This window comes from Charadrius vociferus, unplaced genomic scaffold (assembly GCF_000708025.1).
Source record: "Charadrius vociferus isolate BGI_N301 unplaced genomic scaffold, ASM70802v2 scaffold51, whole genome shotgun sequence".
Taxonomy (NCBI): Eukaryota; Metazoa; Chordata; class Aves; order Charadriiformes; family Charadriidae; genus Charadrius; species Charadrius vociferus.
This window is the reverse complement of record NW_009646939.1, coordinates 831,882-858,984: the sequence shown is the minus strand read 5'-3', so window position 1 is coordinate 858,984 and position 27,103 is coordinate 831,882. Positions and strand designations below refer to the sequence as shown.

The 27,103-nt window shown below is 36.3% G+C and overlaps 1 protein-coding gene across 1 annotated transcript in view; it reads right to left on the bottom strand.

Moving 5' to 3' along the window:
* Positions 1-1,019: 1,019 nt before the first annotated feature.
* BRD9 (bromodomain containing 9) overlaps positions 1,020-27,103 on the bottom strand; it is a 26,893-nt gene continuing 809 nt past the window's right edge. Inside the window, exons 2-18 of the mRNA XM_009895012.1 lie at positions 26,942-27,101; positions 26,433-26,653; positions 24,608-24,740; positions 22,821-22,881; positions 21,786-21,930; positions 16,814-16,924; positions 15,860-16,035; positions 12,687-12,819; positions 10,279-10,354; positions 9,038-9,133; positions 8,138-8,270; positions 7,250-7,361; positions 5,586-5,624; positions 5,052-5,123; positions 3,583-3,685; positions 1,960-2,127; positions 1,020-1,139 (exon numbers count right to left, since the gene is read on the bottom strand). Of these exons, the coding sequence (XP_009893314.1) occupies positions 1,039-1,139; positions 1,960-2,127; positions 3,583-3,685; positions 5,052-5,123; positions 5,586-5,624; positions 7,250-7,361; positions 8,138-8,270; positions 9,038-9,133; positions 10,279-10,354; positions 12,687-12,819; positions 15,860-16,035; positions 16,814-16,924; positions 21,786-21,930; positions 22,821-22,881; positions 24,608-24,740; positions 26,433-26,653; positions 26,942-27,101 (2,040 nt within the window). The 3' untranslated portion in view covers positions 1,020-1,038. The remainder of the gene's footprint in view (positions 1,140-1,959; positions 2,128-3,582; positions 3,686-5,051; positions 5,124-5,585; positions 5,625-7,249; positions 7,362-8,137; positions 8,271-9,037; positions 9,134-10,278; positions 10,355-12,686; positions 12,820-15,859; positions 16,036-16,813; positions 16,925-21,785; positions 21,931-22,820; positions 22,882-24,607; positions 24,741-26,432; positions 26,654-26,941; positions 27,102-27,103) is intronic.

Sequence of the window (27,103 nt, the reverse complement as noted above, 5' to 3'; positions counted from 1 at the left end):
TTTGATATCAGTTATGTGACAGACTTCCTTGACGGTTCCTAGAAATTCGGTTAATTTTGTTTACAGCTACGTGAAAGCCATGCACAACAACTAAAGCAGCACTAAATTTCAGACCAGAAATTCCTAGACTTAGTAAAGATAAGGAAGCAAACTTTCTCCTGGCAAGAACAAAATATTTGCAAACATCAAAAGTGGTTTTGTATTTTTATTAATATTTATTTACAAAATATTGTAAATTCATAGCATCTGTACAGCTTGCACACATCAATGGTACAAAATCCTCATTACATCAGTACTGAATTATAAAAGTTTTATTTTAAAATTACTGAAAAGCACACCTTATCCAGTATTTTTTCCATCCACGTAAATATACATATCAAATTTAAAAATATAATTATTATATTTTCTTTGTGGTTCAAGACACCAGGGATCACAAAAACATCCATCTTTTTTAGATCCAGGGTAGAATTCTCGTAGTGAGCGTTTTAATAGAACTCCTAAATATTGTTACTCTCAAAGTAAGTATTCTCTAGAGTGATTAAAAAAAGATTTAAAAATACTGGGAAACGCAAACAACTTCTACAGATTATTAGATGGGGAACGTAATAATGATCACCGTTCATGCAGTTCTGTCACTGCTGAAATAAAATATTCCTCCTCAAAGACGTTTAAGTTAAGACCTAAACAGAACTGCTAGACAATTCTACTAGAAACATTTCATGACTGCTGCCATGATACTGGGAAAATTATCGCTTTTTATTTTCTATAAAATATAATTTTTTCTAACAGTTGTTGCTTTTCAGTGAAGATTCACACACGCGTAGACAATTACCTCCCTCAGCAAACAAATCAAAAGCAGGATTGGTACATTGCTAACAACATGATGTACTAAGTAGATATTTTTCTTTTGTTTAATCTAGCATATATCATAATATTATACAGGAATCCTCATAGAAAAGAGGACAAAATTGAGGTTTCTGCCATGGACAAAAACATAATACAATTAAAATATAAAATACATATATAGTACACGTCAGGTTAGTTAGTAGTGGCATTTGAGGTTTCTGGAGACTGAAGGAATTCATAGGGATCGTGAACCATGTCTTGCTGTTCTCCAACACTCAGATGAGAAGGGCTTCCTGTAGAATATGGAAAAAAAAAATAATCAAAACCTTTAGAAGTACAGAAAAATAATGAAGAGATATTTATGTACATAAACAGCATGGTTATTTCACAAGTTTTTCTCAACTTTCAAAGCAAGACAGACATGTTTAAATGATATTTAAACAGGAAATTTTGAAAAAGAATCATAGAATGGTTTAGGTTGGAAAGGACCTTGAAGATCATCGAGTTCCAACCCCCCTGCCAGAAGTTACAAGATTCTTCAGTAGTTTAGATACTTTTTGAAAAAGCAGCCATTATTCAATTACTCTGAGTCGAAAAATTACACAAAATGCGACTATCATCCAACCAACATCTCCTACCTTTTTAGAAAAGGCACCAAATTATTAAGTGATATGCTACCCTATCATCCTGTCTTATCACTGAATTTTACATGTGACAATGGAAGGCTATTGTAGAATCCCACCTGTTACTCACTGCATACAACTACGCCAAAGTAAAATAAACATTAAATACTGCTTAGTATTTCTAAAAGCATAAAGTGCAAGTGCATATAGGGATTTGCCAGTCAGTATCAATTTCTTTCACAATTACTTCAATCATGCCTAATCAAAAAATAAGTAGCTACAATTAGTGTCCTTAATTCCACAGGTCAAAAGTATGTCTTTTTAGTTACCTTTAGCATGCACATTTAAAAACTAAAACATGATCCTGTAGCGAGCACACTGTTTCATCAGAGCAGTTTCATGCAAAGATTTATGTAAATTAAAATGTAAGTTTTAACCAGTTTCCATTCGAGCAGAAGTACTGCAACTTCTGTGACACAGGTAACTTTACCAAGATGATGTTGGTCTCTTTCAGATGTATTGGAGAGAGAACTCAAATTGGATGATGGCCGGGATCCCACTCTGTCAGCCTGAGCTTCATGAAGGTCCTGCAACAGCTTAGTTGTTTCATCCAGATGTAAATGGTTATCGTCATGATCGAGCTCCTTCTTCACTTTCCCTAAGGGCCACCAGTTACCAACCAAAAACCATAATTAGCACATGCAGATTGACTCATGACTTACCAAGTCACTATAAAAAAATTGTGGAATAAATTACAAGTGTTATCTATCACACAAAAGACCTCCACCTTACATTCTTCTTTGCGCTTCTAAAAGGCAACAGCTCCAGATCTGTTTTCAGTTTCAAGAAATACATGTTGAAATGCATTTGGCGATATTGGAGGATGAAGGAGAGTGCCATGGGAAATGGTTGAAACTGAACTGAACCCCCAGTATTTAAATGGCTGTAAGAACTTAATTTGTCTTCCTCATCTGTTAAACTCCAGACATGAAATAATGCATTTAGTTTGCAGCAAAGAGGAAGTCACTAAAAAGATTACTTCAATATCTAACTTAAAATACCATTAAAATAGAACATGTTATTTATGGCAGTGAAGACATCCCCAACACAGAAGGTTTTAAGAACAGTGTCTTCTCCAGCTACACTGATTTTATAGCAAGCCAAATAAAATTGTGAAATTAGAAAGAACTGGAAGTATGTGCCAACATACGCTGCTCTTTCATCTGAAGACTTAAAAAAATTTACCTCAACTTTGAACAGGAAAACAAACTCCTTCCCTTCTCTCTGAGTCATCTTCACTGCAGACCTTGCTAATTTTGCAAGAATTACGTTAAGAAATAATGCCATAAGCTCTCTCTGGAAGCTAAATAATCCAGAAGTATGATAATTTACAGAAAGATCAAAGAAAAATATAAGCAGCTTTCAATGGAGCCAGAAATTCATAGTACGGCTCATATGTCTAAACATTATCTATAAAAAAGATATTTATTCATTTTTTACTGAACTGCTATAAAATGAATGTGTGACAGCCTAATCAGAGCTTACAATTGCTTTTCAAAGAATACTACATCTAAGGGACTAATCTGCAGAAATCTTTTTTTTCTTTTTTTTTTTTTTTTGCTTTAAGCTTTCAATTACCTTGGTTATGCTTTACAATAAATACTTTGGCATCTTTCACATTCTGAATTAAAAGTTTTGGGACATTCCAAGTGGTGATATGATTGAGCTTCACATACTTACCTACTTCCCCAGTTATTTCAAAAGACAGCATATGAAGCAGTAATATTTCTGAGCTAAAGCTCCACACTGATTCTTAAAATGTATGTTACTATGAACACATAAAAAACAAACAAAGCCATCAAAATTGTGAGGTACATATTCTTTGGTTTCTTCAGTGGTACAAGAAAAGTTAGCTTGGCTAACACATGGGTGTCTCAAAGGGAAAACAGACCAAGGTTTCGTTTATGTTGTACTTGCCCTAGACTTTTACCTACATCAAATCTAGACTTATTACTACTTTTTGAACACTTTTTTATTCTTAGCAAATCCAGCTAATATTTTGCCTAAATAGTACGGCTAAACAATAGTTGATGGCTTGTAGTTAATTACTTACCTAAAGAACTTAACATAGAAATATCAAGAGATACATCTGAATATGGTTTCATAGAGAGAAAGTCCAAGTCAGAAGCGTTAGTGTCTCCAGCAGATTCTCCAACCTATTAAAATACAAGAAACAGAAAGACTAGCAATAGTGACAAGCCGTCAAAATAACTTTTTAATGTTTAAGGTAAACACATGAATTCATATTCTCAAAAGCGTGCACCACAACACTTAAGACTGGAGCATCCATAACCATCTTGGCTAACCTGCAACTCGCAGCTCAAACATGGTTTCAGGACAGACCAATCGTATGACTGGCACGGGATCTGCAGGGTACTCTAAGTATCTTTTATCTCATCATCCAGGACTGTTGAAACCAACATTACTGAATCCTCTGGGACTCAGTTACATGCCCAACTCATGCCTGTCCCACAGCAGAACCCTGGCAAGGGGAAGCATTATCAATACACCCCATTCATGAACCACTCCCAGATCCCCTTTTCCCTCACATTCTCAATGCAACACTGGATTTATTAACATTTGTAGTATGCGACTAATTAAACTAGTCAGGTAGGCCTCCCTATACACACTATCAGCTGAAACTTGTCTCTGAAGTATTTTTTCTATACATTTGGATAATGTAATACTGCCTGCACTACAACAATTTCGTTTTTCCATACCCGTTGCAATACTGATATGTAATGACAAAAACTAAGATCTAAGTAAAAGTCATTAAGCTTCAAAACACATTCTAACAGCATTCTCTGAGGTTGCCTATTCCAGCAGGAGGAATAAGACATGCAGGAAAATACACAACCAGGTATTATCTTTTAGAAATATGAAAATGAAAATTAGCATTTTCATAAATTAACTTAACCAGTCACCTTCTACAGAAATACAAACTTTTCCACAGAACATAAGGAATATTTATAAAACTATAAATTTTATTAGTTGCTATAATGTAACCCATACAATTTGTATGTGAATTGCCATGGAATACAATCCATATCTTCTGTTGCCACAAATAATTTGCAAGATAAAACCCTTACCACTTCAGGAAAGATTTGATTAGTAGCTGTGAAAGCATAAGATATGCATTATTTACCCCCACTTTCTAAGACATTTTCAATGGATGCAGTAAAACTGACAATTACTACTGGGTTTTTTTCCACTTTAACAGCAGGTTGAACCTCAAATATTCATTAGCGGTATTCATCAAGTATCCTTCAGATTCCTAAGCGGTCTTTCTGCTTCTGAGATTTAGTTATGTATGCTGAATTGAAGTAGAGAATACAGAACAGGACAAACAATGCCACTAACTAAAATTGACCGAGTGTCAGAGATTCCATGTTAAGTACTGAAAGCTTATTCGAGATACTGTAATTTTAATTTTCTACTTCAAAGCACGCATATCCTTGCACTCATTTGTTGTTCACGTTGTTGGGGTTTTTTTTGTTTGTTTTTACACACAAACCATTTTACCATAATTTGTTTGGAAGAATCTGGACAGGTATTACGCAACTTCTGTTCTTCTTTTATGAGAACTGGCAGTACCTAAAGAATCAAATCATATTTTAGATCTTAATATTTCAGAGCTTATACTTATGTCTCCTGAGAACACTCTTAGTTTGTATAATTCACTGGTTTATCACAACCACATTCTAGGCTACCACAGAACACTACTATGTTTTGTGATGTTTACATGGATCCTTTACAAACAAAATAAAGACTAGCTCTTCTCTAATGGGTGACCGTATATATTCACGTAAACAACTTAGAACTAACCAGGATAGCCCCTTATGACAGCTGCTTTAGAACTAACTTAACAGCCTCTTCTTTACCATATACTGCACTTATCAAGCTTCTCTGTATTATTATTCAGAACACATGCACATTAAACAAAATTGAGAATTTGAATGTTGGAAGCCCAGAGAACATCACTTTCTCCGCTTTAAATGCTGAGACACTTTTTCCAGTTAAAAAAACCCCACCAGACTGAGTATCAGCATAACTTACTTTAACTTCATCGACTGGTTTTACTGGGATGTTTCGCCTCTGGAAAGAAAGAATACTACCAATTACTTTTATTCAACATAGGAGAAAGACCTATCTTGTACAATTTCGAGTATATTCAAACTTCACACACAAAATGAGGCTAGAGACAGCTAACTTTTTCACGTATCTGTAATGCGATTATAATGTAACAGTTACTGTTTTGAAATATTTTAGTATTATGCATTTCAACTAATCTTCGAGTCCCCTTACATTATTTCTTCTGCCCCATTCAAGTGCAGTATCTTAGTCATTACTTCAGTAACTTCTGATTCCAAATCATTTAAGGTTGCACTTTCAGAGATTAATTCTCGCTGAGATGTAGCCACACAAAGTACTCACACATAAAACACCACGGCACATCATCACTGAAACATTTTGCACAAAAATTGCACAAAATCTGTACATCTCCACATTATGTCACAACTAAAGAGCTTTTCTAACCATAAATAGCCATTGACCATTTGAAAAGTATTCAGAAAATCTCATTTGGAACAACATTCATAGAACAAGGTGGCAAAAAGGGAAAGACATGTTTTATTTTAAAGCTAATTTCAATCTGTTGTATACACACGTTTCTAGACATAGAATATTCAAAATATTGGTTTTGAACTTTCAAATTTTTTTAACTAATCCTTTACATTTCTTCCCATTTCATATACAATCTTTTTCCAGTAGCAACTGGAAAAAAATACTCAGGAATTTCTGAAGAATCCTCTGTATTCTTCATTCTACTGTCTCATTTTCCCCAAATATCACCCAGCCTTTTCTACTTTTAAGTCTGCAGAGATTTAGCATAAAACCATTTCCACCATGTCAGGAAGTCTGACCACTTTCCATTCTCCACACTGCCTCCCTTTCTTTATTCTTAAATAACTCAGAATGTCATCATTTTAAACAAATAATTATTTCAAATTAAGAGTGGTTTTCAGAGTGAAGATAACATGAAACAAGATTTTGCAGTTTCTAGTGGTCTATTTTGTCTTGGGAATGCAAACATTGCCACTAGAATTATACACACTTCTGAGAAAAACCTCTTCTCCAGTCCTAGTATGAATCTCGTAGGTAAAGTACTTTTGGAAATCAGTTAAAAGTTTCTCCTTCAGACATATTACATGAATTTAAAAGTTAGCACTGTTGGGTAATAGATACCTGTACAGTGATATTGATAGGTTGTCTAACATTATTTCAATGTTCTAAATAATGAATCCTTCCACAAGGAAAATATTTTGCATTAAAATTAAGGGAAAAAAGTCCATAACAAAAGTGTTGCAAAATAACTCAGAACCAGATATGTAAGTCATGACACTGAGTGACAGGGCCATCCAAACACCATTCAGTTGGTTGGTCTCTTCTCCCCCCTGCTATGTTGCGCCCCCCGACCTCTTTATCTCTGCAGTCACGTAGTGAACTACATTGGAGAACGGATCTAGCTTGAGAAAAGAAAAAGATTACTTCTCTGCTGATTAATTCAGTTTCTAATTTGGTTCACTGTATGGCTGCGTAAACAGCTAAGCCTGCGCTGCTTAAACTAACAGTGGAAAACAAAGCATCTCATACAATAACAGAAACGTCCATTCTTGTTTTGATGAACTTGTGATGTTTCTGTGCATCAAGGACATACATACCTGCTTTAGCTGATAAATAGTTTTAGAATGATCTCCACTAGTGATCTGGTCCAGAAGATCATCTACTATTTTCTTGCTGTAATTCCCAGCGTCCTTCACAAACTCTTGTAAGCTAGTAGGAACAGAGATATAAGGATTACAGAAAATGTTTACTTTCTTAAAAAATATTTCCACTTATAATATGGTTTTCCCCAACTATGCTGCATTACACCTACATTTTCCTTGTTATTTTTATGCTTCTTCAGAAAAGCAATTAAGGCCTTCAAGATAGGGGTTTTTTTTCTTTTTTTTCATGTAAGTAAAAGTATGTGCGAATTTATTTTTCACAACTACCAGCACATTTTCACTTGAAAATGTCACGGGTAGTGGGTTAAAAAAAAAAACAAAGAAAGAAAAAAAGCCTGTGATTAATTCTTTTCCTCCAAGATTGACTATTTAATGAAAAGTGGCATTTTCCTTTTCCAGTAGCTTTAACTGTTTTGAAACTCCTCAAAAAACATCACTGTTTTAAAGTCACTGAAATCTATTATTTGCATATCTAAGCCTACTTAGTGCTGGGCTTAAAGCAAAATGCTGTATCTTTAGCAGCCTGTAATATCTTGTGGTCAAAGACCCTCATAACAAGATCTGTAGCAGCCTCGCAATAAAATAGGGTAACTTAAAAGTGAAAATGAGAAAAAAAAAAACCACACACCCCCCCAAACCAAAAAACAAGCCACGAACAAGGATGAAAGCCAGCTTCAAGTTTTATAGTGATTTTTTTTTTTTAAATAAATTTTAGAAAAAAAATATAACAGGATTTGGAAGCTCCTTCGTTGATATTTCATCTAAATTGCTTCTCATAAAATTGCTATGAGAAGTCAGGTCTCCTAATAAGGAAGCGCTTACCTTAAGGCACACTGTATCCCAGTTTCATCACCATATGCTGAGTACAGGAGTTCCATTTCATCTGATTTCAAATCATGGAATATAGAGTTGTTTTGCATGGACGGTGCTGTACTAGCACTTGTAAGAAAGGTTACTAGACAGGTAGAAGCAAGAGATGACAAATGATGAACACAAGTGTAAAAGATCACTGGGGGAGGGAGGGGGAGTGGAGAAAAAAAAAATATTTGTTTTCTGAAACAGATACAGAAAGTGCAGTGTGGTTTTTTTCTCCAATTGAAATAAAGAGCAATAGCTTAAGGATACTTCCAGACTCCAGAATCAGTGCAACTATTTTAACCCTATAAATAAATGTACTTATACTAGTGGAAAAGAACTAAGTTAACCATCCCACTCCCACAAAAAAAGATTCATCCCCTGCCCCCTTTTATATTTCTGGTTTTTGTGTGTGTCTACTTCACTGCTGTCTGGCAGTCAGTTCCTGGAGAACAGATTAGAAACTATTAATTATGTCAATACTAGAAAAAAAATCCAGTTTGTGAAATCCTTGTCATAGGATACAAAAATGCAAATGACCAATAAGTTTTTTTCTCAACTCTAAGTACAGTTGCTCAGGAAAAATTATTTCCTTCAAAGAAAATGGAGTACCATTATTGGAAAGCTTCTAGTGCGGCTACAACACTAAGGCAAAACATTAATCCATAAACTCCTACTTAAGTTATGTTTAATAAGGAAAAAGTTAAAGTTAAAATGCATTCTGCTGTAAAAGCAATAATTATATATTATACAAAAAAACAAGTGAGCTTTCATTTGGAGCCAGATATAACCTGAAATTATTTCATATCAAGAAATTGCTCAAACTCTTAATTAACACAAAGTTAAAACATGTTCTTTAACATTTACCTTTATTTCTTCGTTCATCTTTAAAGCCCAGCGTAGTGAAGCCAGGTAATAATTTGCTTGACAGTGAACTCAGATCCACTGGGTGTGTCTCTTCCTCTAATAATCAGATTTAAAATAAGATAATTTTTAGAAAAGTATTTCATGTTTAGAGTTTATTTATGCTGAATATTTAGATTTTGCTATTTCAAAAAGCTGCAGTTACCATAAAGGCTAAATGTCTTTTAATAGGCACATTTTTATTAAGGATAGGTAGTGTAATTCAGGTTCTCCATTTAAATTTCAAATACAGGCTGTAAATACATTTCCATCTCTTATTCATGAGATCGATGGCTTGCTTAGTTATTTCACTTTCAAAGTACACAGCAGGATCTGAAAAAGTTTTACCAGCTGGTTCACAAACATTCAAGATTCAGATATTTTGAAGTGAAGCAATTTCTTATGTTGACCAAGTGGTAGCTTGTCTATTGAAACCCAGACACCCCGTAAGGAACCTTGTTAAGATAGTTACCATTATGGCTACAGTAATATTTCTTTCTTCTAAAGTTCTGAGAACTGCTTAATTAAAATGGCTCAAATAATTTGGAATGTGTTTTTAAACTCAAAAAAAAATCCCAACATTTAGGACACTTCCAGTTATTTTAAATGTCTCTGGCTTTTACGGAATCTAATGGTAATTATGTGGAAAGCATAAGATAATATAAATAATATATGGTAGTAACACAAACAAAGACCCACAGAAAGAATCAGGGAACTAAAGAAAAAACAATTAAGCAAAACCTAATTAACTTAAAACTGAAATTTAGCTAATAATTTAAAATAGGAAAAAAAAAAAAGGTAAAAGGTGATTCTGTATTTGCATCTCTGGATTGCACATTTACATAAGATTACAGCACGTTCATTCACCTTTTTTTGTCTATTAGATTTTAACACTACAGGGTACTTTCTCTGTAAATTTGTAGCAATGTATAAGTACTTATAAATAGATAGTATTTTACCACCTTACTGTTAGCATTAGGAAAACAGAGCAGCTGAAGAGAGAAAATTTGAAAGGCAAAGAGAAACATCTTATATTGAAGATACTAAATATAAATCTTGGGGAAAATGGTTTGGGGAATGTATTTTTTTCTTTTAAAAAAAACCCTCATCTATACTACAGAGAATCTATACGTAAAGTTAAGACCTCAAAATCTGCTAGAACATTCAACATTAGAAACATTTGCTTTAAAGATTATGGCACTTACCTTCTGCTTCTGGATCAGATGAATTTACTACACTAAATAATAAAGTTCCATCTCCATTTTTTTTCAGATAACCAATCTGTAGATAGAACCACAAAGATACAGGAGCAATAATTCAAAACAGTCCAAACTCAAAGAAGGAGTTACTTACACAGAAAACTATAAAAGCATTTTTAGCTGTATTCAAATCCTGCACTCTGGTAATTCCCTTTTTAATACAGAGAATCTTGGGTCACAACTATTTATCACCGCCTAGCAAATGCTTCAAAACAGAAGACTTAGGATTAAAAGTTCACATCATATATACAACTCTTTATTCATCTTCCTAAATCAGATCTAAAGTTTGCATCTAAGACAAAAACAATTCCATTATAATTAGTATGGAGCCAGGCTTTCTGACTGCCAAGCCTAGAACACACTTTTTCTTAGAAGCAGAACTGTAACTCCTATCCACAACCTACCTCACTGTTTATTTTCAAATCTAGACTGAACTGCTTCTTTTCATATCTCACCCACAACTTTCTCTAATTAGAAGTACTTTTATGAACACGCTATCAAATTCTTAAAGAGGAAGAGGTTCTATGACAGACCAATCAGAACACACAAATACAATGCTAAAAGACAATAGAACACACTGGGGTCTGTAAAGATAGAGCCAGAATTGATGCAACAAACTAAGCTGATGTCAGAAACTGACTACACGTGAATCCTGCAAAAAGGCTGCAACTTCTCAGTGAAGATGGAAAATGAAAACTATGCTCTCCCTAAAGAAATATTAGTAAATACTTCCAAGTAAGTTGAACGATAAATCTCTCCCCTATTTTGTTTTTTTCTTCCCCTCCCTCTTAAAAAGTTTAAAACTCTCTCCATACATAAGGCCAAAGCTGGAAAGGTGACAAATGCTGGAAAGAAAATGAACAGGAACAATACCTTCAAGTGATGGCAAAAGTTAACAATAGCTGAACTCTAAGAATGTGCCAGTATTACCTAGATTCAGTGGGCCCTGTAGCGGTTTATCTAGCCAATTAACGGCCTAGACAATTAAGAGCTGCACACCGAGAATGACTCTTTCTTGAACACTGCAAAACTGACTGCATCAACACGAAAGGCCTTTTCAGTAAAACTAGCAATTAGCAGAATTAGCTTTAAAGGGTTTTTTAAAAGCCACTCTTTCTTCAGAGGTTTCAAATAGCCTTCAATCCTAGCAAGTCTTCTAATTATCCGAAGAAACAGAAATATATCGCAGAAGCTAAACCTTCTCCCACTGCTCAGGAACAGTGGGAGAAGGTTTAGCTTCTTCAGCTGAGGCTTTACTTCCTAACCCAGTTGAGCCTAAGGTGACTGCATAACAAGGGCCATTGTCCAATAAACAGACATTTAAGTTTGAAGACACAACTGCTACCGCCAATGCTTCAAAGCCCATGTTTCTTCCGAAACAGTTAAAAAAATAGGTGAAAAATGCGGGATGTAGCAACATCCTGATTATTTCTTCAATTGTAGTTGTCACTAGAGTATGTGATAGAATGAGAAATGAGGACAAAGTATAATAGCGGTAATAAGACTCCACGTGATGCAAGGGAAACAGAGTAAATGTATCTCAACGTACGCCTGTAGCATTCACTCCAACCATAGCATGAAGTAATCCACCACTATCACATAGCTCAGAAAAGCACAGCCCATGAACAGATCGTGCTGAGAAAACTGCACTAACAGCATCACTGAGCTTCTCCTTCTAACTCTTGGAACAGCACAAAAAACAAACACATGGAACAGTATCAGAATCACATTCAGGATGATGAAACCTGTGGTTAACACTGTCCAAAATTCCAACATGGACAAATTATTGCTATCTTTTTCTAGTCACTGAAAGCTGCCTGTATGTTTATTCACATAAAGACGTGCTATAGCTCACAGCTACTACTTGGAGGTACAAGCCTACAAAAGGTTCTGAACTTCTCATTGAAAGCAGCAATTTAACACTTAAAAATCAAGTAATTGCTTGAGTTGGGGGTGGGGGGAATCCTAATCACTCTTCAACCTATGCCAAAGTTCGTTTTCTCTAAGGCTGCAACAATAAGAAGAGTGTGATGCTATTTTAATCACTTTCAATGGTAAGGGTTGCAACTAAGGAAAACAGATTCAAGACTGAGCAACATCACAATGTTTTCTGCAAGTGAATTTCTAAAGATGTTCAACACAAAATACAACTTGAGATCCATTCAGGACACCCTACAATAGGTTTCAGTGGGAACTAAATGATAGACAACAGTCATATCGGTATTCCTCAGAGAGCATACATCCTAGATGTTAGTGTGTCAGAAACAGTAATACTGAAGCCTGTGTCTAAGATGAAACAAAGCATTCAATAGTCAGACACAAAATGAAATTGTGAACTTTGTTGTGCAGTAGACCTTGCTGTTGGGTAGATATCGATTGATCCTGTCCCGAGCTTCATCTGCTGCATGTTCCACTAGTGCCAGGACATGTTCTTCAGCCGTGCTATCTGTCAGGCTGCACGCATTGCCCTCAGGTTCAAATATGCAACTAAGAAAGAGAAGAGGAGCAGCTGTAGAAATTAAAAGCTAAAACAAAACAAAGGGCTGAATTCTGGGTTTGCTAAATAGAACAATCAGACCCATTCCTCTCCCAGTGTCAGTCTACTTCAGCATTTAAGTGGAATTATAATCATATTATGAAACTGAAGTTTTGCAGCAGAAGTTGAGAACTACCAAACTACTGAACTTCAAAAATGTAATTGTTTCTGTACCTTGATGAAAATAAAGGAAGCATTACAAAACAGAGATTGGGACTAAAACTGCATTAATAAAAGGTGAATGTTGTATGTGTCCTTAGTCTCCCACACACGAATATGCTATTTTCACAACTTCCAAATAGAAGGATGCAGAAAAAAGATTACATGATGAGGGAAGGGAGACTCTGTAAGTCTAATCTGAGAAACAAAAACAGGCTGCATTTATGAGGATTATGTCATTTAGTTGCTTGTAAAAGTAGGACACTACTCCCAGTCTAACAGGGAGTCTTTTAATTCCTGTTTGTTAATATTGGCAATCAGTATTCCTAATCAGTATCAATCACACCATTCCTTCTCACTGAAATTACAGTATTTAACATTTATCTTTCCGTAGATCCCTTTTCATTAAAAAAAAAAATAAATTAAAAAATAACAAATAAGCATACCTAAAATGGAACAGGACATATCTTAGCCATTATATAAAATCAGAGAAAGGTAGTATTATAAGGGGAAGTGTGAAGGTATCGGTAGGATATGGCAGTCCTCATTATATTATATACTTAAAATAAACGTTGTACATCAAAATCTTTCAGGGCATTATATGGACATTAGACACCAGGGCCAAACACCTTAGGTAATGGGTAGAGCATCTCCTCACACCAAATCCATTTCTCTCTCCTGGGGTATCTTCTTCCATTTGCTTAGCTAAGAATTTCTCTCTGTATAGAGATTCAGATCCGATACACAAGAAAGTTTTGCTATTAAAGACAATAAAAAGATCACAGGATCATACTATGATGAGACAAATGTGTTACACGATTTTTGTTTCATTGAAAGTTTAAGAGATTGTGTATGCAGCAGGAAACACCTCAACAACTAGCACTTTTTATCACACTCTACAGAATACTTAATGGACAAGAATTTTGAGAGAATGTTCAGAAGGTTGCAACATCCTGGACAAAATTTTGAAAAACTACTTAGATATTAGGAGGTCCAAGTGATCAAGTCACTTTTAAACTACAGTATAGAGGTCTAAACTGCTTTAACGCTTTGCAAGCATTGACTTCAGCTCTTTCTCTGTTTTTAACTGTGAAATATGAAGGCAAAAGTATCTGCCATTACGTTTGATTCTCCCCCAAAGGTTGTATTGTACACCAAAAAGAATAATACCTATCCTACTGATGCCAAAATACAAGTGTTTAAAAGGTCGAGTTAATTAGAAAAAACAAATTAATTCTAACTACTAAAGTTACATAAACATTGAAAACAACAGGAAATTTATACCACAATTAATTGCAAGGAAACTGGTATCAGGATAAAATTAAAGGTCAGATATTTTTAACTATCTGGACTGTATGCTAAGGTAGATATTAAAGACAAAGCAGTACTATATTGCTTGGCAGTCTCAATTTCTTGCTCTGCTAGCTAAGTGTATTTGAAGATAAGCACAAAAAGTGAAGTAACAGTTTATGTAAGAATTAATCAGAGGAGAAAATCTACTATTCTGAGCACCATACAAACCAAATCATCATGTCTCTTAAAAAAGGCAACCAAACAAAAACCAAAACACCTCTCCCACCCCAGTCAAGTCTTGTTTACAGAAAGGTACTTTCAGGTAATTCTTAAACAAAGCACAAATTACACTTTGATTATTCTCCACGACACAGCAACAGATATGTTTCTGTATGCTGACATTAGAATAGCTCCAGCCAAAAAATTTACTCAGTTTAAAATTATTTCTGAAGATAGATGTTCCAGTCCCCTTTTTCCACAAAACAACTACAAAACCCAAATACTACTTCTTTCACCAGACATTAAGCAGGATTACAAAAATGCTTGAAGTGTAACAAAAAAACCAAGTCGCTGATTGGAACTTACTTTAAAAAAAAAATTCACTTTTAACAAAAAATGAGAGAGCACGAACTTGAAATAACAAGTCACATTTAACTTTTTTTTTTTACTTTGAATGTTTCAGAAAAAAAGCCTGCAGAACATATCTACATGACTCGTAATGCTCTGTTACTGTTTTCTTTTCATAAAATTCTAGTTTGGTCTAAAATTTAAATTCAACATCTATCCTAGGACGTCTATGTAAGAACACTAAAACACATAATTTGCTTGTAAGTCACAGTTTCTGCTGAAAACATAAAATAGAAAATAAAACCCTTAAATCTGACTAAAACTAGATTTTAGCTATAAAATCTAGTTCTGTGACATGGGGGTGCCTATTAGCTGGAAGATAGCTATTGCACTAGCAATATATTTTACAAAGTAGCTTAGTAAAATTTCATTGGGAAGATGTTATCACCTGCTCCAGAAATAGTCTCCTGTACCTCTATATCCTGCCAGATAAGACTAAAGTTAAATAAAATAATTTAATGATCTGGGGCCACTTTGCCTTCCCAGAAAGATCCTGTTTAGATTTTGATACAGTCAATCATTTGGGGGGGAGGGGGGAAGGCGAAAGAAATAAAAGACAAAATGCAAAAGGTATTTGTGGCTACGTTAAAAATGAAATAACATTTCAAACCATCATGAGAAGAAACCACTCATTATATAATACAAAGAAGGGTAACAATATCTACATATACGTTAACTGTAAGCATTTAAAAGGATATGCAGTCATTTTTTTGACTTGTTTGTTTCAAGTTGGGAATCACTGAGTTATTAACCTAGTTCTATAAATAAATAAATAAATAAATAAAATTGCCCATTTATCCTACGGACCACAAGGAGAAAGGCTGAAAGGAGGTTTTTTCCTCAGTTCTTTGCTGCCGTCTAACATTACAAAAGCTGCAACAAACCAGTAAGCATGCCCATTAAAACCTTTACCTAATAACTTCTTTATTTTGCTTTTTGGATTTCTTGGTAGTCTCTGCTTGTACAGGAACAACTTCAGGGACAGGTTCCTCAACTGCTGTGTCTTCATCACCCAAAAGAGCTGCCTGCTGAGAAAAATCCATGTCCTGCATAAACGACATGCTGCGCTTCAAAGCTAACAGCCGTTCCTAGAATCAGAAAGGACAGAGCGGCAGGGACTTAACCTTTCCCTCATAGCCAAGATGCTATGATAATGGGATGGGATGGGAATGGCCATGGCCTTATTTTGTTCTTAATGCCTCGTTTCCAATGGCGATGCAACATGATTTGGTCATGGTAGCATGGCATCAGAATTTCTGCAGCCCAACTATCAAGAGAGAAACAAACAAACAAAAAAACTGCATATGCAAAGACAACTGCCTATTTTACACAAAACTTACCATAACTGTAACACACACACACGCGCGCACACACACACACAGCAGCTGACCAAAATAACTTCATTTTACAAGCCAACAACTGTATCTGAGTAGAAAGTGTGTTTCCACACACGCATCTGTGAAAAGCCTGAAACCTCCCCTGCACCCACCACCTTCAAAAACTAAAAGCTTTCTTGTTTATGTGGCAATAAAACTTAAATAAGATCTTGTTTTCAAAGTTTTGACCAGAAGCAATGTTTTACAGTTGGGTGTTACATGTGTGGATCTTAATTGCTTCCACTAAGACCAGTGGAAGAAGATCCTACAGACTTCAGTGGTGTCAATGAGGTTGAGAAATAAGAGCGTGGTTGTAACAAGAATGCTATCAGGTCCTTAAATATAGCAGCACTAACAGGCACTGCTGTAATTAATCACAAATGGATGAAATAACATTTATAATTGTTATTAATTATGTTCCTTCTAAGTATGACCAAAAAAAAACCCAACCCAAAGAGTTTCTGCTTTTTGTTTTTAATAGGTCTCTTACTTTGCTCATCATCTTAAAGCCTGTGTGCAGTATCTTCTTGGCTAGCTTGTAGTACACAGTATCTGGTCTGTTGTAAGTCATTGCATTATCACACATCAGTTTAAAATCTGCCTGTAAAATACAAAATGAAAGAATTGTTAACATTTTGAACTCCTTTGTTAAGTCACTGGAAGGTACCATTTCATCATGGCAGCTCTGTGAAGAACACAATAATATTTTAGCAGCAGTGTCATGGAGTAAACGCAAGCCAAAAGGTAACACAGGATTGCAAAGGTCTGAGCCCCTTTTGCTTCTTCAAGATGCTCAGTTTTGTTTGGAATTGGCTTTTTGGTTATAAAAAAACCCAACCTTCTCCCTGAATGCCAAATGTAACATTTCCTCATCATGCAAACAGACCAAACAGAAGACATGGAGAACTTGTTAGGACTGAGGCACCAAGGTAAGTACTTTTTGGTGTTTTTCCCACCTTCTAAATCAGAACTGAATTGAGAAATACAATGACATCAGAAAGATACAAAATATCTTACATATAATTTTAATTCTAGTAATTTGACCAATCCTTTGGTCACTTGCACTAAATACAAAAAAAAAAAAAGAAAACTTCAGAGCATAAGAAAAAGCCTTCTAGATGCTCATCCAATGCAACAAAAGAACTGAACAGTCAAGTCTGATTTTGTGTGTTCCTTTGAATGGTTATGTCATAGATAATTTCAAGTATTTTTTACTGATGCAAGTTCCCAAAACAAAGGTGCAACACACTCCACTGTAAACAGAACCAAATAAATTTGCTGCAGATTGCAAAAGCTTTCTTAGGGTGCCTTTTTTCTAGTCACATGCTAGTGATCTCTAAAGCAAAACATAGAAAGCATTATTAGAAGCTTTATGAAACATTGAATTAAAAAGACAATATATGCCTCTGAAAAATTCTGAAGTTGGCAAATCAATAACCAACAATCATGCAATAGTCTTTCCAAGCACTTCACAAATTGGATCCTAACAAATTAAACTGGCACCTGATTTAAGAATGTATTTTTCTCTCTTAATAACTTTCCAGGACTTAAACAATTGTTCAAGCAATTAGGTTTCATTTATTCTGTAGACACAAATCCAAATGTTTTCTTGTGCATGAGTGCACTACATTTGATGAAGACTTGATTACATGCAAAAGTGTATGCAAACAGAATGGTGTACTTTTTGAAAAGTTAATCCATTGAGTTTACAGACCAGTGAACAGATCTGCTGAGACAAAGATTTTTTGAAAGTTACTATTGTGGTTGGACACACAAGTCTTTAGGAAGACTTTCTCTGACACCCAACATTTACAATAATTAACCTTGCCCTACTGCAATCCTGATCAGATTCTGTGAAAATAAAAAATTGTTTTACTTCCTGTTTCCATACAGCAATGCTAAAGCAGTGCTCCCCTAATCATTTAGTAGTTATCACCAAGCCTATACTAAGCAAGTAAGCGAACAGGGTTACAATTGGTAGTCTGTGACCTCCTATGGCATTTAAATCATCTGCCTTCATGTAACGAGACCATCACAAAAACAAATTGAGAAGGTGACATGACATGGAGGACCAAACTATGAGCAGATAAAGAAGCCCATGTGAGCTATACACTTAGTAATGCCCTTTGAAGTGATGCAGAAAAGGACACAGAACAATCTTTTGCTTGCCCAACTTTGAAGTAGACACTTTTTTCAGCAGCAAAACTGATGAGTTTTCTGCAACAATTTCCCCTCTCCTATATGCAGCAAATGCTTCTTGCAGACTCTACTCTTAGATAATTTGTTGGCTTGTGACTAGCCTCAGCTCCCTCTAACAGGTGTATCAGAAACGAAAGATTACTCTTTGAGCAGACCTTGTTTTAGAGGTCAAAAACCTATAAACTTCATTTCTGTATTACAAAGACATAAGCATAATTAGGTACATTCATATCCAACCTCCTTTTTAGACTTCTAGTAACCACTTATTGCTGCTCACACTATCAGCAGAAACCAAGTCCTTCACCAAAAAAAAAATCTGTCAGTCTAAACAATGCTGTGATCTTTTTTTTTTAGGTTGCTATCCCACCAGTTTCACTACTGCAACCTTGCCTATAACTAAATAGAGCTATGGAGCTCCCATTGAAACTTCCTTTTTTAAGTTGCTGAATAAGACAATCTAGCAAGCCCACTGAATTTAGAGACCTGATGGCACTGCTGACAGCAATGCTATTATGAATCATAGAATCACAGAATGGTTAGCGTTGGAAGTAACCTTAAAGATCACTTAGTTCTAACGCCTCTGCCATGGGCAGGGATACCTCCCACTAGACCAGGGTGCTCAAAGCCCCGCCCAGCCTCCAGGGATGGGGCATCCACAACCTCCCTGGGCAATCTGTTCCAGTGCCTCACCACCCTCATAGTAATTTTTTATTTCCTAATATCTATTCTAAATCTACCCTCTTCCAGTTTAAAGCCATAACCTCTCGTCCTATCACTACATGCCCTTGTAAGAAATCCCTCTCCAGCCTTCTTGTAGGCCCCCTTCAGAAACTGGAAGGCTACTATGTCTTCCCAGAGCCTTCTCTTCTCCAGGCTGCACAACCTCAACTCTCTCAGCCTCTTCTCATAGGAGAGGTGTTCCAGCCCTCTCATCATCTTTGGGGCCCTCCTCTGGACTCACTCCAGCAGGTCTATGTCCTTCTTATGTTGGGGAGCTCCAGAACTGGACAGAGTACTCCAGGTGGCATCTCACAAGAGTAGAGTAGAGGGGCAGAGCCACCTTCCTCAACCTGCTGACTATGATACGGTTGGCCTTCTGGGCTGCGATTGCACATTGCTGGCTCATGTTGAGCTTCTCATCAACCAACACCTTCAAGTCCTTCTCCTCAGGGCTGCTTTCAATCCATTCTCTGCCCAGCCTGTATTTGTGCTTGGGATTGCCTCAACACACATGCAGGACCTTGCACTTGGCCTTGTTGAAATTCATGAGGTTTGCACAGGCCCACCTCTCAAGCCTGTCCAGGTCCCTCTGGATGGCATCCCTTCCCTCCAGCATGTTGACTGCACCACACAGCTTGGTGTCGTCGGCAAACTTGCTGAGAGTGCACTCCATCCCAACATCCATGTCACCAACAAAGATGTTAAACAGCACCAGTCCCAACACCAACCCCTGAAGAATGTCACTGGTCACCACTTGAACATTGAGCTGTTAACCACAACTCCTTGAGTGCGACCATCCAGCCCGTTCCTTATCCACCGAGTGGTCCATTGGTCAAATCCATGTCTCTCCAATTTAGAGACCAGGATGTTGTGCGAAACAGTGTCAGACGCTTTGCACAAGTCCAGGTAGATGATGTCAGTTGCTCTTCCCCTATCCACCAACGTTATAACACTGTCGTAGAAGGCCACCAAATTTGTCAGGCACATTTTCCCTAGTCTTCCTTTTGTCACTGATACACCTGTAGAAGGCTTTCTTGTTGCCCTTGATGCCCTTGGCCAGATTTACCTCTATCTGGGCTTTAGTTTTCCTATCCTGATCCCTGGATGCTCAGACAACTTCTCTGTATTCCTCCCAGGCTACCTGTCCTTGTTTCCACCCTCTGTAGGCTTTCTTCTTCTGTTTGAGATTGTCCAGGAGCAACTTGTTCATCCATGCAGACCTCCTGACATTTTTGCCTTCTTTACTATTTCCTATAAATCTCTATACGTTTTTTGAAAAATAAAGCATACATAAGAAAACAGAACAATCTTTGTCAAAGCACCTAGGGGAAATAGAAGCCATTCCCTGTTCACCTTGCTGGGCTTTTCACAAGAAGAAATAAACCCTGCCAATGCTCTCTGCCAAGTCTACTGTTACATCAACAGCCCTCTGGAAAACAGTAATACTGAAGGCAGCTAACAGAACTTCATGAATCAGTTAAAGAGAATCCTTTCCTTCCAGGAGCTGGCAATACCATGAAAAGATGGTATTCCTCTCCTATGAGGAGAGGCTGAGAGTTGGGGCTGTCTTCACCCTGGAGAATAAAAGGCTCCGGGGAGATCTTATTGCAGCCTTCCAGTACCTAAAGGGGGCCTACAGGAGAGCTGGGGAAGGACTTTTTACTAGGGCATGTAGTGACAGGATGAGGGGGAATGGCTTTAAACTGGAAGAGGGCAGGTTAAGATTAAACATTAGGAAGAAGTTTTTCACTTTAGGGGTGGTAAGGCACTGGAACAGGTTGCCCAGAGAGGTTGTTGAGGCCCCATCCCTGGAGGTGTTCAAGGCCAGGCTGGATGTGGCCTTGGGCAACCTGGTCTAGTGGGAGGTGTCCCTGCCCATGGCAGGGAGGTTGGAACTCGATGATCTATCTTCAAGGTCCTTTCCAACCTAAACCATTCTATGATTCTGTGATTTCTTACTGCACTTTCTGTAAAACCACAGTGCACCCAAAAAAGTATTACAGCAATAGCAATACCCAAAATAGCTAAGGCAAGCTGCTAATAAACTTGCCGAGTAAGTTTCTGCCAAAAGACCATTCCAAATGAAGTTAAATAGGATAATTAAAGATAAAAAGCACATAGCTGTTACTGAATCTTATACAAAATATCCATACCACGACAAGTATACCCACAGTTTTCTGGAGACATGTCAAAATCGCCTTTTAATCAATCTAACCAGGTCTAGAAAAAAAAAGAAAGGAGCTCCAGGTTCTTCAATCGCTTAAGTCTTTGTGATAGTCTTACTCATGCTTATATATAGCAGCATGAATTCCATAGAACTTTAGAGTATGTTCTTAATTTCCACAGTAATTTGTAGCAGAATCTGACACATCTTCCCCAGTGAAAAACAAAGCAAGAAACCCATTCTAACGCATGGAATATAGAAAGTGCTCAGTTATGAAAAAATGCACATTAAAATAATTGTCAGAAAGGCTTCTACAGTTAAAAGGATCTTCAGTTTCTTACTAAAGAGATCTGAAATAACTAAATCTCTATCAATTCACCTTGAATTCAGTCACTGACTTGTATTCATTCGCAGCAATTTTTTCCTTCATCGTACCAAAATCCATGGGGTGCTTTATTATCATGGAATATCCAGGAGCAATGGCATCCGTGACTGGAAAAGCAAAAAACCCATGAGGATCTTTCCTAAAAATAAAAACAATACATTTATATTTATATCAGCAAACAAAATGATAATTCTTTTTAAACCTCAATAATGCTATAAAAAGAACAGTATTACTAAAAAAAAAAAACAAACACTAAAAGCACTCTCATAAAACAGAAGCATATTTGAAAAATTTCCTGATACAGGAGAGAATTCTGATTACACATTTGTAGACTTTTTGAAAGAGATTCAGCTAGTTCTTGAATTACTTAATCATTTCTTGTATGCTTTCTGTGTCTTTATTTACACTCAAAATGGGTCTTTTGGCTTCACTAATAACCTCTTCAACTCTTCTTGTTCACGAGATCCTCTAAAAATAACTACAGTGTTTAGAATTTCCAAATTCAGCTTATTGCTATGTAATAAAAAAGAAAAATGAAATATTTTGTTTGTTGTTTTGTGGTTTGTTGTTTGGGTTTTTTTTAAACATGAGGTTAACATCTTATGGAAAACAATAAAATAAAAAGCCTGTCCAAATCAAGTTTTATGAAGTAAGCATGTATAAACGTGCTTTGATATCTGACAGGACACAGAATAAAACAAAATTTCATGAGAACAGTTCAATCTTTTAAACTATTAAAATTCATAACTGTTTTTTAATTCCTAAGTCATTAATATTTAATAAATTTATAATGGCAACATATCCTCTGCCCAAAACAGCTCACCGCCAAAAGCTAGAATTGTATATTTTCTTCATTTAATCTTTAACAACTACCAGGTCTGACATGGTTGCAAATGTTACCAAACATATTACAGCCATGCATTAGGTACTGTTTTCAAACAGAAAACCAGGAAAAGAAGTTGTAAAGTAACACACATAAATATGCATTAGACACTGTCGACACAGCTGTAGTTACAATATGCTTAATACCTTTGAAGCTGTCGAAGGAAATGTTCCAGTAATTGCTGGATTGGCGTGCTCTCATTTTCAGCTGTATTTGAGACAGAAACAGACATAAATGCAATAAAACAGAATACAGGTATAGTTATTTATTTAAAAATATAAATACCAGACAAGATTTTAACTACAAGTACAGCTTGTACTGATCTGAAGGTCAATGTGACACGGATTTCAAAGCAGAAGCACCTCAGATTTCTAAGCATACGGTAACTATTTCTTCTCCTTTACAACTTACTGAGTTTTAATCACATTAAATCAGATGTAATGTTAAGTATAGTAGTTGTAAGAAAATGTATTAAGAAGGTGAAAGCAAGGTGTTGTTATTTTTACAGGAAAAGAAAAGTGAAACTTGGTTGCTCAAACACTGCAGTTGGGAAATCCACATTCTTACAACGTGCTATTTGTGCAATTTTAATGGCTTGTTTACCATAACACCCACAAACTTAGCTTCTCTGAACCTTTTTTTATCAAAAAGAAGAGTGACAAATAATTAAAGAATTGCTGGTAACAGACCTACTGATTACGATTTCACTTCCTGTACAGATTAAACAATAAACACTACACATTAATTACCTGTTCCATGCACATACTTCAGAGAGACTGGCTTTAATGTGAAGTTTTAAAATCTAAAGAAGCAGCATGCTGAAATCTAGAATTAGAACTCCAACTCTTCATCATGATAACAGAAGAGATATTTCCCTTCTTAACTGGAACAGGTAAGATAATTTATATGCTTTCGAACAACATTTTCTAAGCAGATGAAAATCGAAGCCTTGTCAATACAGATACCAGTTTTCAGCTTGTCAGTTTTTCAAGGCTCCAGACTACCCAGAGACACAGCTTTGACCAGAAAATTTCAGTTACCCCTATTAGGTCACCTTGACTGTTTAGGGATACCATTCCTCAATTTAATATGTAGTCATAACCAGAAAATTCCTCAATAAACTACTTGACCAGTCAACCGACAGTGTTTCCAAGACAAGACTAAAAATATTCCTAAAGACCCAATTTTCTGCTAATAAGTTCCATTTCCAGGCATATGTGTACTGAGATCATGATGTATTTGAAAATTCTTATAAGTAAAAGTTTCTATTGCATAATGTTGAGTTCTAACTACTAAGCAATGGCTACACATAGAGAAAGCATGGCAAAATCTGACGGGATTAAACACACAGAAGTTACCACACACAATTGATAAGTACTTTTGCTGGTGATGAGAATTACTGAAGATTGGTAAATGAAAACTGAGGGAAATACGGTCTTTAGAGACACCCTATCACAACTTACTGCCATACTTTTGATGAAAATAGAGATATTAAAATTAAACCCCCACATAGATTATAAAAAAAGACCGTAACAACAGCTAAGTGGTCTCCACAGGATTTTCTCCCTTGAACTGAGCAAAACTTAGTTTCAGACAGTCTGGCCACTGTTCTGTAAATACTGAAGAACTGCTGAGGAAAAGGAATTAGGGGAACACTAGGCACAATAACACTTTTATACTACCTTTATTCTGCCAAGTAACAGGATCCAGAGACAGATGTCCTTGGCAAGTTCAGTCAGACGAAAACAAACCTACTTAAACCCAGGGGCACCAAGAGGAATATTGATTTTTCAGACAGCAGAAAGTTGGAAAAAAAGTCTCTAGATTTCAGCAAATCCTCATGGAAATTTTACATTTTGATACCTTTGACAAAAGCTTTGTTGTGCGTGCTTTTAAAAACACCCAAGATCATCTGATTTTTCACACTGCTCACCTGGCTGAGTTCTGCATGCTCTGACAGGACGATCTGGAGGAGGCTCGACCTCCACTTTTTTCCCAGGATCAAAGTCATCAGTTTCTCCTTCAGTGTCACACTGTTCTTTCTCCCTTTTCCTCTTTTTCTCTTCCTAGCCCAGTAGGAAGATGACAGATTTTAGAAGAATGTACTTGGAATGTGCAATCCCATATACTAAAAGGTTAGAGACTGTGATTTTTTGTTTGGAATACTCAATCTATATCTGAGCCATAATATGGTTTAAACAATAGTGCACACGTTTTCACTGTCACTTTTTTCAATTTTATTCTCCAATTAGAACTCATACTGTTCACCTTTTGTTTCTTTGTATTTAATATACTACTGTTCTATTATTAGTTACTGTACTTTTACCAAATTGAATGTTAAACTCTGAAGCTATTTATATGTAAAATTGCATGATAATAAGCTACACCAGAGAACAAAGGAAATGAATTTACTATTCAGTAAACATCAGTCTGTAGCGCTGCTTTGATCAATGTGCTTTTGTTGTTTGGTGCATTACACAGGAATCAATAAAGTACTCGATAATTTAGGAAGCCTACAAAAGAACCAAAAGAAATGCTCTGTAACAGTGGTAGCAATTAATGATCTCTTCCTGAGCTTCAAAGCAAAGGCATGCCTGAGTCACTCCTAAAATCTTACAGTCGTACATGTTTGCACAGGAAAGAATACTTTCATAAACCTTTTTTATACTACAGTTTTGTTACTTATCTATCCATTAGCTTCTTTTGCATGCACTAATAACGAAGTTCTGGGAAAAAAAAAAATCCAAACACCCTCCCCCCCACTTTAGCAAAGGCAAAACAAATCATTTGATTTGATGCTGCAAGATCTTGTATTAAAGACAGTTGTTTTGCTACATTTTAATTCCCAGCCATGCTTCAAACTGAAACATTTGAAAATGTACAAAGAAAATTTTCAACTGTCTGCCCTGTATTCAAGAGCTTCTGAATGATCCTACAAGGTATATCACTTTCAAGTAATGCAAGCCTAACAAATAAATCAATTCAAAATTATAGATGTTAGCCATACACACATACAAAGTAGTACTGAAAAACTGTCATTTGAGAATAGTAAAACTACATGACAGAAGAGAATTTTAAAAGCTGAGAGGTCAGAGAATCATTAGTACACAAAAGAAACAGTATTAAAATGAAATTGTATAGGTAACCATACCATCAATGCCTTCTTGCTGATTTCAATCTATCTCCTAAAGGCTCATGACAGACAACTGAGGTGACCACACAGTTGCTACTAACAAAGCCATAAAGCTTAACAGGCAGGTTATTCTAAAGAGAGCCAACAAGACTGTTGTACCACAGTATTCAACAGATCAGATTTCAGAAAGCTGTTTTGAGTAAACATATCAATTTCAACGTCCAATATCTTGGCATATCTCAGGAATGGAAATGCAATCTAGATTACGTTGAAAATACTCTCCTCAAAGGGTAGCAAAACATATTTCTGATCTGGCTGAAATACAAAACATCCAACTTAAAACCAGAAGCATTCATACCTACAGACAAAGCAAACTGATAAGAAAACCAAGCAGTTACAAGAAAAAAACTTTTACTTTGTTCATCACTGGGATATGTCTTTTAAAGGGGAGAAATAAACCAACACATACACGTGGATTTTCTACATTTGTGAAGTGCAGTCTCTCAACAAGCTTCTTGCAACAGTGACTTAAAAAAAAGGTTCTGGTACTCTACACCAGGTTCTAGATCTGATAAGCAAGCATGAAGACGACTGGTACGTCTGAACTCTAAAAATCACAGCTCACCTTTCTCCTTCTTCTTTCCTCATCATCTAGATGCTTTTCTTTCTCCTTCTCAGACTTCTTTTTCTTTTTTTTCTTCTTTTCTTTATGACGTTCTCGCTCATGATCTGATCTGTCATCATAGTAACTAGAATCATGCCCTGACCCAGAAAGTTCAGTCACTTCACTTCCTCCAACTTTAAGCACCAGCTTTAAAGGTTTTTCCAACGGCTTATCCACATAATCTAAATTTAAAAAGTAAAGCATTTCATAAATACACATGGAGGTGACAGCATACAGCAATTACTGATACTTCTTCTAGAAATACCGCTTACAAGAATTTGCTGCTGTTTGAAAACGCATGCAACATATTTGGCGAGATTAATAGCTAAGACTAACAAATCCAAGTTACGAAAGTTGTCCAGCACATTTTACACCATGAGTTTCCACGGACCTGTAACACATAAGGAAATAACCCCTCGGCGTTCCCGGAAAACCTCCCAAGATCCTTGTGAGATGAAGGTGAAACCAACTATCGCTCAAGCGGTGCCGTAACCGAACCCCCTCAGTAACAGCCGTTCGAACCACGAAAACGCTGGGTCCCGGAACACCCCACCCCAGCGCCCCCGCGCTCCCTCCGCCTTCCCTATGCCCCTCCCGAGCCGTCCCGGCGCGGACGCCGCAACCTCCCGCCT